Raw genomic sequence first — 18516 nt, 5'->3', positions numbered from 1 at the left:
GATGTCAGGCTCACCGGTCTATAGTTTCCTGGCTTGTCCACCTTTCTTAAACAGTAGCACCACGTTTGCTAACCTCCAATCTTTCGGCACCTCACCTGTAACTATCGATAATAGAAATATCTCAGCAAGGGGCCAGCAATCACTTCCCTCGCTTCTCACAGAGATCTCGGGTACACCTGATCAGGTCCTGGGGATTTATCCACCTTTATGCATTTCAGACATCCAGCACCTCTTCCTCTGCAATATGGACATTTTTCAAGATGTCATCATCTATTTCCCCACATTCTATGTCTTCCATGTCCTTCTTCACAATAAACACTGATCCAAAATACCCATCTCCTGCAGTTCCACACATAGGTTGCCTTGCTGATCTTTGAGGGGCCTTATTCTCTCCCTAGTTACCTTTTTATCCTTAATGTATTTATGAAATCCCTCTTGATTCTCCTTAATTCTATTTGCCAAAGCTATCTCATGTCCCCTTTTTACCCTCCTGATTTCCCTCTTAAGTATACTCCTACTTCCTTTATACTCTTCGAAGGATTCACTTGATCTATCCTGTCTCTACCTGATATATGCATCTGTCTTTCCCTTAACCAAAAACTCAATTTCTCTCATCATTCAGCATTCCCTAGCCTTTCCCTACCAGCCTAGCCTTTCACCCTAACAGGAATATACTGTGTCTGGACTCGCGTTATCTCATTTTTGAAGGCTTCCCATTTTCCAGCCGTCCCTTCATCTGCAAATATCCACTCCCAGACAGCTTTCGAAAGTTCTTGCCTAATACCATCTAAATTGGCCTTCCTCCTAAAACTTTACACCTCTCACATCCACCTCAAGTCTCTGACTTTACCCATTAGTTTACAAGTTAGTTACACCTCCTTATCCCACACTGTTTAAATGCATTTATGGCATGAACTGCTGTCTGTAGTAGTGAATTCCACTATGTAAGCATTGTTTGGCTAAATGCATTGCATTTAGAAGTGATTCTCTCATTTCTATAGATCCAGCTCTGGTCTCTCCTACCAGTGAAAACATCTTCTCTACATCTAATCTATCTTTTATAACCTCAATCCAGTCATCTATCAGTCCTCCCTTTTCTTGGGGAAACAGAGCCACAAGCACATTGACCAGTACAATGACCAATCTTACTGGTGGCAGGACCAGTTTTAGCTACAGGTCCCAAATTCCACAGTGCTTCACTGGTCCAGTACTACTTGTTTTTACCTCTGTGCGACCTTTGCTGATGGATACAACCTTATGGTTATTCCAGATGGCAAACTGTATCCCTGGACGTTGAAACAATCCCCACAAAGAATTGCATGAGTGTATGCCTGGTTAATGTTCACACAACCAAAAGCAGGTTGCTGACTGAGGGGCCTCAATGTGTACAAAAGCAGTGTTTGCTTGCAAAAGTGGCTCCTCTATTCTTGCCTTGCTTCGGATTCCATTCCACATGATGCACGGAAAGGGGAGAAACGGGAAAACCCCACTGTCCACCTCAGCATCTGGACCTATCAAATCGTCTATTGGATTGTTCCTTTGGGAAGTGGGGAACCTGAGTTTGCTACAACAGTCAGTTCCCTCTCTAAAAGCATCCCAGTTTGTGAGTTCACCAGCTCTCCCATGAAGTGGTAAAAGCGAAACTACTCAGTTATGCTGTTGGTTTGAAGCTATGATAAATCTTTGTGTGGAGGAGAGCATTTCTACGCCAGAGCTAAATGTGACTTGTAGTTAATTTGCACCTGTGGCCCACGGTTCCACTGTTTCAGTTTAATTAGGTTGTGCTCCAGATTGCTCCAACATTTCACACCTTCAATATATTTATTCAGCCAGCTCCTTTCTAGGATGAACAGCCCAGTTACAGCATCCTTTCAATTGTATCCTTCATATTTGTACTGACAACAGCAGGTGACAGAACAATGAAGCATCAAAGGAGGCCATTTTGGCCCATCATGCCCAGTGTCATTCTATCTATTTAGACCCAATGCATAGATCTACAGCCCTCTAACTCCTTTTAAAAAAAAGAAATTATAACCAATTCCCTTTTGAAAAGCTAATGTTGACTCTGCTTTCACCATCCCTTCAGGCAGAGGATTCTGGACTGGAACAACTCAGAGTAAAGCAATGTTTCCTCCAAAGTCACTGGCTCTAATGCTAGTTACCGGTGATCAAACCACCTGTCAGTGAATGGACATAGTTCCTCCCCCATTTACCCGACCAAAATCCCACATCCCATTCTGCAATCATAGCTATTACTTCAATTGGCCAACTGTCTCTTCATCCCCTTAGCATTTCACTTTGCAGGGCCAATAGTTTGGATGGCTGCTGAAGTAAGTTCAGACGGTTTATCACAATGGTGGAGCTCAGAATAGAGTCATCGAGATGTACAGCATGGAAGCAGACCCTTCAGTTCAACCCTACCATGCCAACCAGATATCCCAACCCAATCTAGTCCCACCTGCCAGCACCTGGCCCATATTCCTCCAAACCCTTCCTATTCACATACCCATCCAACTGCCTCTTAAATGTTGCAATTGTACCAGCCTCCACCAATTCCTCTGGCAGCTCATTCCATACACATACCATCCTCTGCATGAAAAAGTTGCCCCTTAGGTCTCTTTTATATCTTTTCCCTCTCACCCTAAACCTATGCCCTCTAGTTCTGGACTCTCCAACCCCAGGGAAAAGACTTTGCCTATTTACCCGATCCATGCCCCTCATAATTTTGTAAACCTCTATAAGGTCACCCCTCAGCCTCTGATGCTCCAGGGAAAACAGCCCCAGCTTGTTCAGCCTCTCCACATTGCTCAAATCCTCCAACCCTGGCAACATCCTTGTAAATCTTTTCAACTGTACCAGTCTCAGATTGATCTCTTTCCTCAATATCTTCCTGGGTCCCACCCCCCCCAACTTACTAGTTTAAATCCTCCTGAGCAGCTCTAGCAAATTTCCCTCCCAGTATATTAGTCCCATTCCAATTTAAGTGCAATCTGTCCTTCTTGTACAGGTCACTTCTGCCCTAAAAGAGATTCCAATGATCCAAAAACGTGAATCCTTCCCCCATACACCAGCTCCTCAGCCATGCATTCATCTGCTCTATCCTCCTATTCCTGCCCTCACTGGCTCATAGCACCAGGAGTAATCCAGATGTTACTACCCTTGAGGACCTCCTTTTTAAATTTCTGCCTAGCTCTCTGTAATCTCCCTTCAGAATCTCAACCCTTTCCCTTCCTATGTCATTGGTTCCAATGTGGACAATAACCTCCTGCTGGCCCCCCTTGAGAATATTGAGGACATTCTGCACCATCTCTCAGACATCCTTGATCCTGGCACCAGGGAAGCAACACATCATTCTGCTTTTTCGCTGCTAGCCACAGAAACGTCTGTGTACCTTGAACTGGAGAATCCCCTAACACAATTGATCTCTTGGAACCCGAGGTACTCCTCATTGCATTAGAGCCAGTCTCAATACCAGAAACTTGGCTGTTCGTGCTACATTCTTCTGAGAATCCATCACCCCCTACATTTTCCAAAACAGCATACCTGTTTGAAATGGGTATATCCACAAATGACTCCTGCCCTAGGTGCCTTCCTCTCTTACCCTTCCTGGAGTTAACCCAACTATGTGACTGCATCTGAGACTTTTCCCCATTCCTATAACTGCCATCCATCACATACTGTTGTTGTTGCAAATTCCTCATTGCTTCTAACTGTCTCTCCAACCGATCCATTCGATCTGATAAGATTCGCAGCCAGCAGCATTTATGGCAGATATAATCTGCAGTAACCCTTAAACTCTCTATAAGTTCCCACATCTGACAAGAAGTACATATCCCTCTATTAAAGGCCATTTTTCCTCCTTCACAATCTACAGACCCAGAAAATAACACCGTCTTATTCCTCCACAAACACTGCCCCAGGTTAAGTTAATAGTTATGGCTTATATTTTAAGTTTAATGATGAGACATATCTCCAAAAACATATAATCAAGAAAGAACCTACTCTACTCACTACTGCACATTCTCTGTAGGCCACACTTAAAACAACAATTAACCTATCTGATTCTGTGATGTGAACTTCGCCCAACAGTTCCTCCAAGATCAGTTGTGAATCTCACTGTTTGTTAATTTTTCCAGATGCACTCCGGTGTCCAGTGATATATGAATTCAAACAGCAAAAGCAGTAACTGTGCAGGTTCTCTCTCTCTCTCTCTCTCTCTCCTGCACTGACCTCACCATGTGCTTCCTTTGTCTGTTCTTCTCCCTTCTAAAGCTGCTGTTGTTTTGACTTTTTTTTTCCCAAAGTTTGACAGGGTTTTAGGAAATTGGAATTGGATACACACTTGGAAAGGAAGTGTTTGACGTCTAAGAATCAGAAATGCACCCGGGCCACCCATGGGTGATTGAGGTGCTATAACCAATCTGTAAATTTAACCTAACTCCACTCACAGGTTCAGGGTATGTAAAATTGAAGGGAAAGGGGAGAGGCTTTTTGAGATGTTTGGCCCTGTTTCCAGGAATCATACCTGAACTGGAATCATGCTGTGTCACCTCAACATGTCAGCCACCGTCTCTTGCATTCACTGACTCCCAGAATAGGCTGGCATTCTACATTCACGCCTACCATGGGGTTTGTTGCAATCCTTTATGTTTAAGGTGGTACTGGTTGGCAGTGGCCCAAGCAAAATAGGATGCAATTCATCGGCAAATGGTAATTTCACGGTATGAATACTGAACCTTAGCTTAACTTGCACATTTATGAACTGAATGTTGCCAATGTGGGTTTTGAACCTTGCTATTGTTTGAACCTCTGAGCCTCTAGCTTAGTCCAGCCGCTGTGGTCCCTGTATTATCCCATAGCAGACAGTGCCCACGTCTCCTGTATGTCCTAAATTATAATAGCAATCACACTTCAAAGGGTATTTCATTGAATCATAGAATCGCTACAGTGCAGATGGAGGCCGTTCAGCCAGTTGAGTCTGCACTGACGCCCTGAAGGGGATCCCACCTAGGCCCACCTTATCCCCATATTTCCCATGGCTAACCCACCTAACCTACACATTCCTGGACACTAATGGGACAATTTAGCATGGCCAATCCACCGAACCTGCAGATTGTTGGACTGTGGGAGGAAAGCCGCGCAGACACGGGGAGAACGTGCAAACTCCACAGAGTCAGGAATCGAACCTGGAGTCCTAATGCTGTGACGTAGCAATGCTCACTGCTGAGCCACCATGCTGCCCTTTCTTTGTCCGTTTTGGACATTAATAGATATACTATCATGAAAGTGAAGTGCTTTGAGAGGTCTTGGGTCAATGAGAGATGCTCTATCTTAGAAAGCAGCACAGGTGATAGAAGCCAGGCTAGCTGTACCTCTGACATTGCGAAGGGGTGGAACAATGTACACTTGTGGGCAGGACGAGAGTGACTACCTTGTCGAAATTCTGCATCTGCTCCCGATTGGTGAGCCAAGCGTCCATGTCCTGAGTGGGCTGGATGACGAAGGCCTCGTAGTCAGCAAACATCTGGGTGAAGCGATTGGCGAACACTTCACGGAGCTGCACGGTGAGCTTGTAATCCCGTAGCTCATCCTCGCTGCTGTGGCACTTTGTGTCCTTTTCCTTGGCCGCAGCCGGTGGGGCAGTGATCTCCATCTTCTCCACAGCCACCCCGGTGCGCTTGGCCAACGCCTGAAGCCGAGCCAATGTCTCGTTGCCCTTCAGCAGCTCGTACATGTTGATGGTGTTGCCGGTCAGGTTTCCGTTCTTCTTGTCGTTGGCCAGGTCATCCAGTACCAGGTTCTTCAGCTTCGTGGCGCTCTCGCTGCAGTGCAGGTTTCCCTCGGGTGGGATCCCAAACTGCAGCAGCACCTCAGAGATCTCCTGGATAAACTCCAGCTTGTTCGGGAACTGGGGGAAGTCCTCTGGCAGCTCGATGAAGTGGTTGTCAATGTCCACAAAGCACAGATTGGCCTGCGAGGGGAAAATCGAGAAAAGAAAGCAGTGAGAATTCTTGCTTTGCTCCATACAAATAAGATTCCACCATTTAGACACTGGAATTCACAACATACAATTCCCTCTTCCAATGACTGCTCTACCACTCAATAATTTAGGAATTCACCTCAGCAAGGATTTGGAAAAAGGACTTCTTTATTTTGTAACGCAGAGGCTTGGTATGGAAATAGAGGGCTTTTCTCTAAGACTGCCAGAGAAATTATCCATTCCTCTATTTCAGTTTTCAGGAGTCTCTTGATAAAGGCTTTTTATGTGGAAGGTATTTGCTCAAGTTCACCTCCCCACAACATTTCTACCTATTCACAATCAAATGACAATACCGTTCTGATCTGGTCGACAGGAACCCCAACAAAGAGCTCCAAGAGGGGTGTGGGTGCAGTTCAACTTCATGTACTGGTCCTCAGTGTGGGTCATTTTGAAGCCCCTCTCCCCTTCAGGATCTTAGCTTGGGGATTCCAGCCTAATCCACAAGCTGAGCCTTGAGTAAGTCAGCACAGAGTTTATTGGATAAGTCAATAAACTACTATTGGCTGATTTAAGTGGGGGTCTGAAGTTGCAATGGGAAGGAAGAGAGGCTGATATACTGGAGGAGTCATAAGTCAGCAACTGGTGGTTAGATTTGACCTGATTGCATTCTGTGACTTGCCTGTCCAGCCGGAAAATTTCCAGCCATTATCTATACAATACATAAGACACTTGGGTAACTGTCCAGACTGCTATTGCTAGCTATCAGGGGATTGATTGTGTCCACTTTTGGCTTGGAATTTCTCTTAGTGCTGCCGATCACCCTGTTTTTAATCAACTTAACGAGCATTGTGCTCCTTGGGAGTCACTGTTCACCAAAAAACCTGGGATTGCATGATCTGCCACCCCTCATTTCACCTGCAATGGTTAAAAACTCATCAAATGGGCATTAAAACCTTCCGAGGATGAATCAAGCACCTTATGAGCTGCAGTTTATATCGCACAAGATGATTGGGTTTACTGTCCCCAAGAGTAAAGATGGTGGAAACAAATCTTAATAAGCCTGAGAACCAGTCATTCTCCAGTAATGAAACATATTATCTTGAAGTACGTCAAGGTTAAAATAAAAATGAAGCTGGAGATTCAAAGATTCAGTCGTCAAGAATTGGATTTAAAGACCCATGGGCTCCCACTGAAATCGCTTTCATTATATGATACCCTGTCATCTCTCTTACACTGTGGATGTAATTCACCAATCACTTACTCTGCTGTCTCAGGCACATTACAAAGTGGGTCCACTATCGTTCACCCTTTCATTAGTTTCCCTTTCATTAGTGAACTATGTGGTCAAGATGAGGGATACCAACATAGCAGTGACAGCACTATGGCCTTCCATTCATCTCATCTGAAATTTGATTCCAGGGGACAACTGTTAAAGTTGGTTGCCGCAGGTCAGGCGCAGAGCCAATGGACTAGCCAATGGATTCACAGATTCGCCATCGGTGTAACTCGACAAGACATCGTGGATGCCAGGAAGCTGGCATTAATACACAGCCACATTCACTCATTTTGGATAAACCAAATGAACTTCCTTGCCCCAATGGTCTCCAGTCCAAAGTGTCCCCCATCTATGTCAAGGCTCTAAGCCCATTCCCCTACCTCATGTTCTGAGTGGGAGACCAGGTCAAATCTGGACCAAGCTGTGCCATAACTTCCTGCTGTGATCCCAGGCTTGAGACTCCTCAACTCATTTAACATCTGCTACTTAACCCCAAGCCGGCATGAGGTGATGTTCCACCACCCAGAGGTCATACAGTCATAGAGTCATACAGCTTCAGTCCAACCAGTCCGTGCTGATCATAATCCCAAACTAAACTAGTCCCACCTGCCCACCCTTGGCCCATATTCCTCTAAACGTTTCCCATTCATGAACTTATTCAAATGTTTTTTAAATGTTGTAACTGTACCCACAAATCCACCACTTTCTCTGGTAGTTCATTCCACACACAAACCACTTTCTTGCAAAAAGTTGCCGCTTTTTAAGTCTTTCTCCTCTCACCTTAAAAATTCACCCCCTAGCTTTGAACTGTTCCAGCCAAGGGGAAAATAACTATTGTCATTATCTTATCTATGCCCCTCATAAATTTTATAAACCTCAATAAGGTCAACCCTCAACATCCCACACTCCATTAGAAAAAGTCCTCAAACCCTCCATACCAAGCAGTCACCCTGGTATATCTCTTCTCTTCTAAACCCTCTCTAGTTTATTAATATCCTTCCTGTAGCAGGGCAACCAGAACTGCACACAATATTCCACAAGAAGCCTCACCAAATCCTGTACAACTTTAACATGATATCCCAATACTCAAAGTTCTGAGCAATTAAGGTAAGTGCGTTAAACGCCTTCTTAATCACCTTGCCTACATGTGACGCAAATTTCAAAGAATTGTGTACCGATGATAGGTAGCTTACTTGATTTCTATGCCTGTTCACATAGAGTGACAATGTGAGATTGACTGGACATGAAACATTCAGCAGCATGAAAGGTGATTCCCTTAGAGATGGGGTCAGAGTGGTAATGTTAGAAGATTTGTCTGTCTGAGGCAGAAAAAGCTTTCCGGACAGTCTCAAAGTGACCCAACACAGAGTTGTGAACACAGCCCAATCCATTGCATAAGCCAACCATCCATCTGCTGACTCCATCTCCAATTCCCACTGCCCCGGGAAAGCAGCCAACATCATCAAAGACCCCTCCCACCCTGGTTATACTCTCTTGCAACCTCTTCCATCGGGCAGATGATCTATAAGTTTGAATATACGTAGGAACAGATTCAAGAACAGCTTCTTCCCAGCTGTTATCAGACTTTTGAAAAGACCTGTCAAATGTTTATGTTGATCTCTCTCTCTCCCTGCACTTTCTCTGCGGCTGTAACACTGTATTCTGCACTCTGTTCTGCTAACCTGATGTACTTTGTATAGTATGATCTGCCTGTAGAGCACACAAAACAATACTTTTCACTGTATCTCGGTACATGTGACAACATTAAAATCAAATCAAATCAAAAGTAATCTGACACTGCCTAGTTAATACTGAACATGTACCAATACTGACACATTGGCTGATTCAATGTAATTTGTCCTTTGGACCAAGTCTCTCCAATTAGCATGACCTCTTCCAACAACAGATACTAATTCACTCCAAATGTATCTAACTCAAAAGATAGTGCTTGCCCCAAACTCACTCTGGCTTACGAAGAGTCAGAATTTATAGTCTCTATGAGTTATAACCAGAAAATGCTCCTGTGGGTTTAGCCAGTCTGGTGCCATCATCACTATCACGGGCACATGTAGTGCCTGCTCTCTTGATGTCACAATTGGCAAACTCACTGCCCTATTTGAATCTGGAAGATTAGTAGATCAATACTATTTTCGCCGGATGGCACAAGGGGCACATTGTTCATGTGGAAAAGAACATTAGGCCAATCTTCTTGCTGTCAATCATTATCCAGCATCTGCAAGATGTCCACTCATGGATACATTGTGAGGAAAGGGGAGGATCCCCTTACAACAGCGTGACCAATCTTGCCTGACCTTGTGCATGAAGACAGATCAAATGGGTGCATATTAAAGGGCACTGGATTCCCAGGTTAACATACCCAATGAGCAATGACTGCATTTCACAGCAATTCACTGCATGTGCAGCAATGTCAGGTGTAAGTGCTAGATATTATAAGCTAGTGTCAAGCAGAGGCCAGGTCTATCTTACTCTGTACGGCACAATCTTCATTGCCTTCAGGAGACAAGGAGAGAAAATTGGCAAAAAATAGCTAAATATCTATTCATAACCACTATCAATAACATGCTGTGTCTGTTAAATGGCTGCACTCCATGTTAATAGCCGCTTTAGTTAAATAGAAATATCAAGACAGGCCCAGACTGATGACTTAATTGAGACCTCCAGGGGATTTTGGGGTGTTGCAGTATTTTATTTGGTTTCCATAATGACCACTTAGTGTTCAAGTTAGAATCAGGCATGGTTGAGTTAATATTTCCTGGAATTAACAGGAGGCAAAGGCAATAAGCAAATCACAGGAGTCCCTTGGAATTGAACAAAAGGTAGAACACATCGGGGGTAGGGTCGGTGAGTACTGGATACTGTCTGCCTTAGCCCCTAAAAGGCCATTCTTTGAAGATAGAGGTTTATAAAATTGTGAGGGGTATAAATAAGGTTGATGGGAGGTGTCTTCTCCCAAGGGTGGGGTATTTAAAGTCTAGGGATTGAGAGGAGAGAGATTTTAAAGAGACATGAAGGGCACTTTTTTTACACAGAGAGTAGTTCACCTGTGGAATGAACATCCTGAGGAAGTGGTGAATGTGGGTACATTTAAAACACTTTGAAAAGTACAAGAAAAGGAAAAGTTTGGAGGGAAATGGGCCAAGTGCAGGTAGGTGGGACTAGTTGAGTTTGAGACTGTGGTTGACACGGACTGGTTGGATCGAAGGGTCTGTTTCTGTGCTGTATGACTCTTTGACTCCATAATAAAAGAGGTCAGCATTTAATTCTCTGACTTTATGCTCCTTTCATATGAATATCATTGACTTGTATTTATTTTGGTCCTAATTAAATCAATAGATTGTGTTGATGGTTCTATTTAAAAAAAACATGAATAAGGTTTTCAATTATCTTCAAAACTTAGTCACTTTTCAGCACTCACATTTTTTCAACTAAGATTCTCGGCTGGTGTATTTATTTTGATTCAGTGAAATTTATTTATGTTTTATTTATTTTAGTCTGGTTCCGTGCAAATTAATTGGAAAAGAATAGATGAAGTATTTGAATTGTTACTATAAATACTTTTTGAAAATGTTTGCAGCTTGCATTGTCCTTTGGGATGAATATGAGACATTTGAAATCAAATGCTAATGTATACAAAATGTGTAATAATAACTCCCTTAAAAAATTCCACTCATCTTGTTAAAAATGTGATTGTTATGGTTTGATTTTGAGACCACTGACAAGCCTAGGTCTTGAGCTTGTGTTCCATCCCAACTTGAGGGAGACCATATCATCCCCCCACATTCCAGTTCCTCCCTCGCTTGCTCAAAAGTCATTCTTACAATTCCTGCCCCTAATGGTTAAGGGGGGGGTGGGGGTGGGGTGGGGGGGGGGGGGGGGCAAGAGTTGTCCTCCGTGCTCTGGAGTTCAGGAGAGGCTCAGATTGGATTGCTGCTGCTGCTTAAAGTCCAACAACTCCTGATTGACCGTACCAATTGTTTCTGAGCTTTGAGTGACAGAAGGAATGGCTTTAGCTGTGGTGCTGCGACAGTCAAATAGTCTTCTAATATCCCCTGTCTTCATGCTTACCTTCATGTACCTACATTCTTGTACTTTTCAAAGTGTTTTAAATGTACCCACATTCACCACTTCCTCAGGATGTTCATTCCACAGGTGAACTACTCTCTGTGTAAAAAAAGTGCCCTTCATGTCTCTTTAAAATCTCTCTCCTCTCAATCCCTAGACTTTAAATACCCCACCCTTGGGAGAAGACACCTCCCATCAACCTTATTTATACCCCTCACAATTTTATAAACCTCTACGGTCACCTCTCAATCTTCTTTGCTCCAATGAAAAAGTCCCAGCCTATCCAGCCTCTCCTTATAACTCAAACCTTCTATACCCAGGAACATCCTGGTAAATCTCTTCTGAACCCTCTCTAGCTTAATAATATCCTTCCGATAACACGTTAACCAGACATTACAGCGCTCTTCAGTCTTCGATGTTGCGTTGACGTTTGAAACCAATCTAAAGCCCATCTAACCTATATTTTCCATTATCATCCACATACTTATCCAATGACCATTTAAATGCCCTTAACATTACCTAGGTGTTGCAGGTAAGGCATTCCACATCCCTACTATTCTTTGAGTAAAGAACCTACATCTGGTATCTATATCTATATCAATATCTCAGGACCTATATCTATCGCCCCTCAAATTAGAACTATGTCTCCTCGTGCTAGCCATCACCATCCACAGAAAAAGGCTCTCACTGTCCACTCTATCTAATTCTCTAATCATCTTGTATGCCTCTATTAAGTCACCTTCTTCTCTCTAACAAAAACAGTCTCAAGTCCCTCAGCCTTTCCTCATAAGACCTTCCCTCCATACCTCTATGCCCTTTCTAATGCTTCCACATCCTTCCTATAATGAGATAACCAGAACTGTATGCAATACTCCAAGTGCGGCCTCACCAGAGTTTTGTACAGCTGCAGCATGACCTCATGGCTCTGAAACTCAATCCCTCTACCAATAAAAGCTAACACACCATATGCCTTCTTAACAACACTATCAACCTGGGTGGCAACTTTCAGGGATCTATGTACGTGGGCACTGAGATCTCTCTGCTCATCTACACTACCAAGGACCTTAACACTACCAAGGACCTTAACATTAGCCCAGTACTCTGTATTCCTGTTCCTCCTTCCAAAGTGAATCACCTCACACTTTTCCGCATGAAATTCAATTTGCCACCTCTCAGCCCAGCTCTGCAGCTTATCTATGTCCCTCTGTAACCTGCAACAACCTTCAGCACTATCCACAATTCCATCAACACAATGAAGCCTAAAAGAAAGAAGTCATTAAGCACCAATTCCACGTGACTTAAAGTAGAATTTGTACATCAATCATAGCTTTGCTCTTCTGCATTCTGGTTATTAATGCAGAGAACAAGAGAAGGGAGAGCAGATTGGACTAAATCACCTTCAGGAAATGATCAGAATTCATATCCTGACCTTTGCCAGCAGGTATTCACTGAATTCTACAATTGGCCCAGAGGCCATTCAGCCCAACATGCCTGTGAATTGGCATTTGAAGATCAATCAATCCCATTCCTCTGCTCCCACCCCAGGGCCTGCACTGGCCTCAGCTCCTGGAAAGCCTCAACTTTAATGTTCTCATCCCTATTCTCATTTCCCTTCAAGGTCTGTGTGTTTTTCCCTGCTCGACCACTGGCTGCCTTGTCTCAAGCTGTCTAGGCATCAACATTTGGAACAGCCTTCCAACATCCCTCCAGCTGCTCCTTTATATACCCATCCCTTGGACTAAACGTTTCATCATTTGTTCGAATTTCCTCTCAGGTGGCCTAGTATCGAATTTTGTTTGATGAAGCTTCTGTGAAGTGCCTTGGAGCATTTTAGGGAATGGCCTGCCTGCAACAGTAGTAGTCTTGCCGACTTTAAGGGCATTTAAATGGCATTGGGTATGCATATGGATAATAATGGAACGGTGTCGGTTAAATGGGCATCAGATTATTTTCACAGGTCAGTGCAACATCGAGGGCCGAAGGGCCTGTACTGTGCTATAACATTCTATGTTCTATTCAATGCAAGTTATTAATGTACATTCTGTATCCTCTAAGCTAGGCTTGTCCAACAGGCAGCCCAGAACAGCTCCTGCCAAGCTATTCATATAAAATACCAATAATGCGGCTGGTAGATTTTGCAAGAAGCTGCTCCTCCAATCAGAGACCATCCCTCTCCTGCATTTGCTGTGGATAACAGGGAGACCATCAGCTGCGAGACAGAAACTGTCTGCAACTGGAGCAGAGAGTTGCACAGTGAGTGCTTTCACTCAAAACCAGGGCTGGAGCCACAACTGAGAGTCTGAGGGAATGGAGAACAGCGAGGGTTACATGGTGAACTGGGGAAGAAGGGAAATATGAGTCAGCAGGGCTGGTCAGGGGAGATGGGAAATCTCCCAGTCATGGTGGCTGTAGCAACAACATAGCCCAGGACTCAAGTGAGCAGGGGGGAAGTGCGTGTTGGCACCATCACAGTCACGGGTTGTGCCTCTCAGTGATACAGGTCGGTGATATTTATCAGCGAGCTCTCGCGGGTCTGAATGAGTGAATGACAGTGGACGTGAATGATGGGGAGAGTGAGTGAGTGACAGTGGGCATGAGTGAATGATTGACTGAGTGGGTGAGTGGATGAGTGAGTGAATGAATGAGGGTGGGACTTAGTGAGTGAGTGAATGAGGGTGGGCGTGAGTGAGTGAATGAATGAGAATGGGTGTCAGCTGATGAAAGTGGATGGGTGTCAATGAGTAAGTGAATGTCGCTGACTGTGGTAACTGAGTTGGTAAGCGAACGCTGATATATGTACCAGTAAATAAGTGAATGCTTGTGGTCATATGTGAGAGTGAATGTGTGTATGGTTGAATTGATACAGGTGTGTGTGTGTGAGAGAGAATGCATGTGAGCTGTAAAATGACTTATGTGTGGTGAGTGAACATATGTTCGTAGGTAAGTGAATGTGTGAGGTGGTTGGCTGTGTGGATGGATGTACAAATGGTTGGGAGAGTGTGGAGAAAGTGAAACTGAGCCAAACATACAACCATCCTTTCCCTCCTCTTCCTCTTCGGAAAACCCATCCACAAAGAAGGAGAGGAGGGAATAAACCAAGACGGAAAGGCAATCCACTGCACTCCTCAGTCCCATGTGGAATCTGTCATGGCAGACTCCCAGTGTGCCCCACGAGTGGCGAACCAAGGTCAGTATCAATGAAACCCAGCTCCTTAGCTCAGCCCAGTCCCCATCTCCTGCCCTGAAATCAGGATATGAGGTCCAGTCTGTCTCGCTCTCTCTCTAGCTCAGCTTCTTTATATGGGAAACCAACAACAACAACAAAAAAAAGTTTTTATTAGTTAGCTTGGCTGCTTGGCACTATGATGGTTATTAATCATTCATTTTAATTAATTATTAATTGCTTTGGAATTGTTTATTTCCTGAAATTCCTGTTTCCTGTCATTACAATGGTTATCTTTCTGAAATTTGCTTACCAGTCCGCATATGAAAAGTACTGAGCTGTGCCCCTCCACATGAACGTTATGGACACCCTGCTGTAAAGATTAGCACAACAGTTTGTTACTGCTCCCAAGGTTGCTCGTGAAAGATGGCTAGGCGGAAGTGGGTACTGCAGATGCTGGAGATCAGAGTCAAGATTAGAGTGGCGCTGGAAACGCACAGAAGGTCAGGCAGCATCTGAGAAGCAGAAAAACCGATGCTTCAGGCAAAAGCCCCTCCTGTTGAAGGGCTTTTGTCCGAAACATCTATTTTCCTGCTCCTCGGATGCTGCCTGACCTGCTGTGCTTTTCCAGCACCACTCTAATCCTGCTCGTGAAAGATCACTGGTGAAGAAAGGTTGCCGTGGTAGCTAACCATTACTCTCTCAAGGCTTCCACATCTCTCTGATATGTTGGTGTAGCCTCACCAAAAATTTGCTGCTCTTCACAATTGAGCACACATCGATTTTCCTGCTCCTCGGATGCTGCCTGACCTGCTGTGCTTTTCCAGCACCACTCCAATCCTGCTCGTGAAAGATCACTGGTGGAGAAAGGTTGCCGTGGTAGCTAACCATTACTCTCTCAAGGCTTCCACATCTCTCTGATATGTTGGTGTAGCCTCACCAAAAATTTGCTGCTCTTCACAATTGAGCACTGACCCTCAACTCCAATTCAAATCAATTATACACCAAGGGGTGAGGTCGTTACGGTGTTATTCCACGAGGTATACACCTCATTAAAACCGATTCCAATCCAAGAATTGGATCTAGCCAAACCCATTCTTCATTAGTCAACCAGTTTTCCATCGATCCAACTTTATTCCCATTTATAGCCATTCCACTCATCGGGAGAGATCAACTCGTACTTGTAAAAGGAGGAATGAGAGAGATGGCAAATGCAAGTGTTGTTTTGGATAATAGTTCTGAAAGGGTTAATTTTGGAAACTGCATTAACTCCACTCAATCTGACAATTTAATTACCTTGAGGTGGAGAGTTTAGTTTCAGATCCCATTGGAGACAGATGCAACATCATTGTTTCCTGATCATCCTAATTATAGAGACATGGAGTCAGAGATGTACAGCATGGAAACAGACCCTTCAGTCCAACATGTCCATGCTGACCAGATATCCCAACCTATTTGCCAGCACTTGGTCCATATCCCTCTAAGCCCTTCCTATTCATATACCCATCCAGATGCCTTTTAAATGTAATTGTAGCAGTCCCCACCACTTCCTCCGGTCCATACACATACCACTCTGTGTGAAAAAGGTGCCATTTAGTCCCCTTTATATCTTTCCCCTCTCACCCTAAATTTTATGCCATCTCGTTCTGAACTCCCTCCACCCCAGGGAAAAGACTTTGTCTATTTATCCTATCCATGCCCCTCATGAGGTTTTATAAACCTCTATAAGGTCACCCCTCAGCCTCCAATACTCCAGGGAAAACAGCCCCAGCCTATTCAGCCTCTCCCTATAGCTCAAATCCTCCAACCCTGGCAACATCCCTGTAAATTTTTTCTGTACACTTTCAAGTTTCACAACATCCTTCAAAAAGGAAGGAGACCAGAATTGCACGCAACATTCTAAATGTGGCTAACCAATGTCCTGTACAGCCACAACATGACCTCCCAACTCCTGTACTAAATACTCTGACCAATAAAGGAAAGCATACCAAACACTTTGGCGACTGAATCTAACAAGTCAATATAACTTGTAAATATTTTTAATCTACTTGTTTAGAAACATTAGGATAGGTTTAAGCTAGTCCTTCTAGCCTGGAGGTTAATGGTATCATTGAACCACTACAGACCTTAAGGAAACTTGAGCCTATGCCAGATTTCCTAACTATCCTGTTGCACAAACAAGTAACCATTCTTGTTAAGGCTTGGTGGTGATTCATCCTCAACCATACAGGCTCTTATAGAGTCAAACAGCACGGAAACAGACCCTTCAGTCCACTTTGTCCATGCCGACTAGATATTCTAAATTAATCTAGTCCCATTTGCCAGCATTGGCCTATATCCCTCTAAACCCTTTATATTCATATACCCATCCAGATGCCTTTGAAATCCAATTGTACCAACCTGTATCACTTCCTCTGGCAGCTCGTTCCATACACACACCACCCTCTGTAGGAAAAAGCTGTCCTTTAGGTCCCTTTTAAATCTTCCTCCTCTCACCTTCAACCCACACCCTCTAGTTTTGGACTCCCCCATTCTGGGGAAATGACCTTGGCGATTGACCCTAATCATGCCCCTCATTATTTTAAAAACCTCTATAAGGTCGCCCCCTAGCCCTTGACCCAGTTCAGAATGGAGGAGGGAATTTAAACTGTTTATGTGTTCAATGAGGATTCCACACCAACCATTTTTTAAAAAATCATTCACAGGATGTGGTTGTCACTGACTACACAATTACCTATTATCAATCCATTGAACTGAATGGCTTGCTGATCCATTTCAGAGGGCAGTTAAGAGTCAACTACATAGCTGTGGGTCTGCTGTCACGTGAAGGTCAGATCAAGCAAAGGTGGCAGATTTATTTTCCTAAAGGACGTTAGTTAACCACATGGGGTTTTACAAATATTGACCATGGTCATCATTGGACCACCTTTTTAAAAAAAATTATTTCACATTTTTAGTGATTTCAGATTTCACCATCTGCCATTGTAGAATTTGAACTCTTTTATCTCAATCATTTGTCTGAGACTCTAGATTGTTAGTCTTGTAAGTACTACCACAGCCTCTCTCTGGTAATCATGATTTGGAGATGCCGGTGTTGGACTGGGGTGTACAAAGTTAAAAATCACACAACACCAGGTTATAGTCCAACAGGTTGAATTGGAAGCACACTAAGGAGCGTCGCTCCAAAAGCTAGTGTGCTTCCAATTAAACCTGTTGGACTATAACCTGGTGTTGTGTGATTTTTAACTCCCTCTGGTAATGGTTGGTTCCACAGCAAATGTACTAAGGAGGAAGTCCCTCTGTACGGGTTTGGAAATTCAGACTTTCATCCTCAACTCTAGGTGCACTTTCTCTATCCTGTTAAGTTCCTGATATATCTCAAGAGAGTCTCTGGCTACCATGCCTGAGGAGTCATGTTTTACAGCTCACCAATGTTAAAAGCATCAGCTTCAATGTAAGACCATCTCGAACACAGATCTCCAGATTTTATCCATCCACACCCCTATGATGTTTATGTAATAATTCTGGAAACTTAATATAAATAAAAAGGACAGCTTCTTTCATCATCTCTACTCTCCTCCCTAGAAGGCACAGCGCCTTTATTGTAGTTTCTGAGGTGCCAACAGCTTTCTAGTCCTCCTGCCAGGGTGCCTAGTCTTCACGTTGGACCCGATACTGAAGTGCCTTTAGCACAGCTGTACCTGATGCCATTCTGACTCACTCCTACTGCATTTAGAGACCAATCTAAATCTGCAAATCAGCACTTTAATTGATACTCTGGATTGTGTTCAATACATGTTGGAGAAACAACATTGCCTACTGCTGTTGATATGAGTGAAGGACACACTGCCCAAAGCATTCTATATCACTGTGGAACTCTCACACGGTGAACTGAATAGTACAATCTGAAGGACTCACACACTTTATTGAATTGAGTACATTGTGAAAGACACACACACAATGCAAAGTGCATTCAACATACTGCAAGGCTCTCTCACACTATATTCCATAGTG

At 43.8% G+C, this 18516-nt stretch overlaps 1 protein-coding gene across 4 annotated transcripts in view; it reads right to left on the bottom strand.

The window, feature by feature from the left end:
* LOC122559492 (DENN domain-containing protein 5B-like) overlaps positions 1-18516 on the bottom strand; it is a 292527-nt gene that overhangs the window by 67332 nt on the left and 206679 nt on the right. For all 4 annotated transcript variants that reach the window (XM_043708993.1, XM_043708994.1, XM_043708995.1 and 1 more), the window contains one exon: positions 5432-5971. In XM_043708993.1, coding sequence (XP_043564928.1) covers positions 5432-5971 — 540 coding nt within the window. The remainder of the gene's footprint in view (positions 1-5431; positions 5972-18516) is intronic.

This window comes from Chiloscyllium plagiosum, chromosome 19 (genome assembly GCF_004010195.1).
Source record: "Chiloscyllium plagiosum isolate BGI_BamShark_2017 chromosome 19, ASM401019v2, whole genome shotgun sequence".
Taxonomy (NCBI): domain Eukaryota; kingdom Metazoa; phylum Chordata; class Chondrichthyes; order Orectolobiformes; family Hemiscylliidae; genus Chiloscyllium; species Chiloscyllium plagiosum.
The sequence above is the reverse complement of the archived record's forward strand: the minus strand, read 5'-3'. Positions and strand labels throughout refer to the sequence as shown.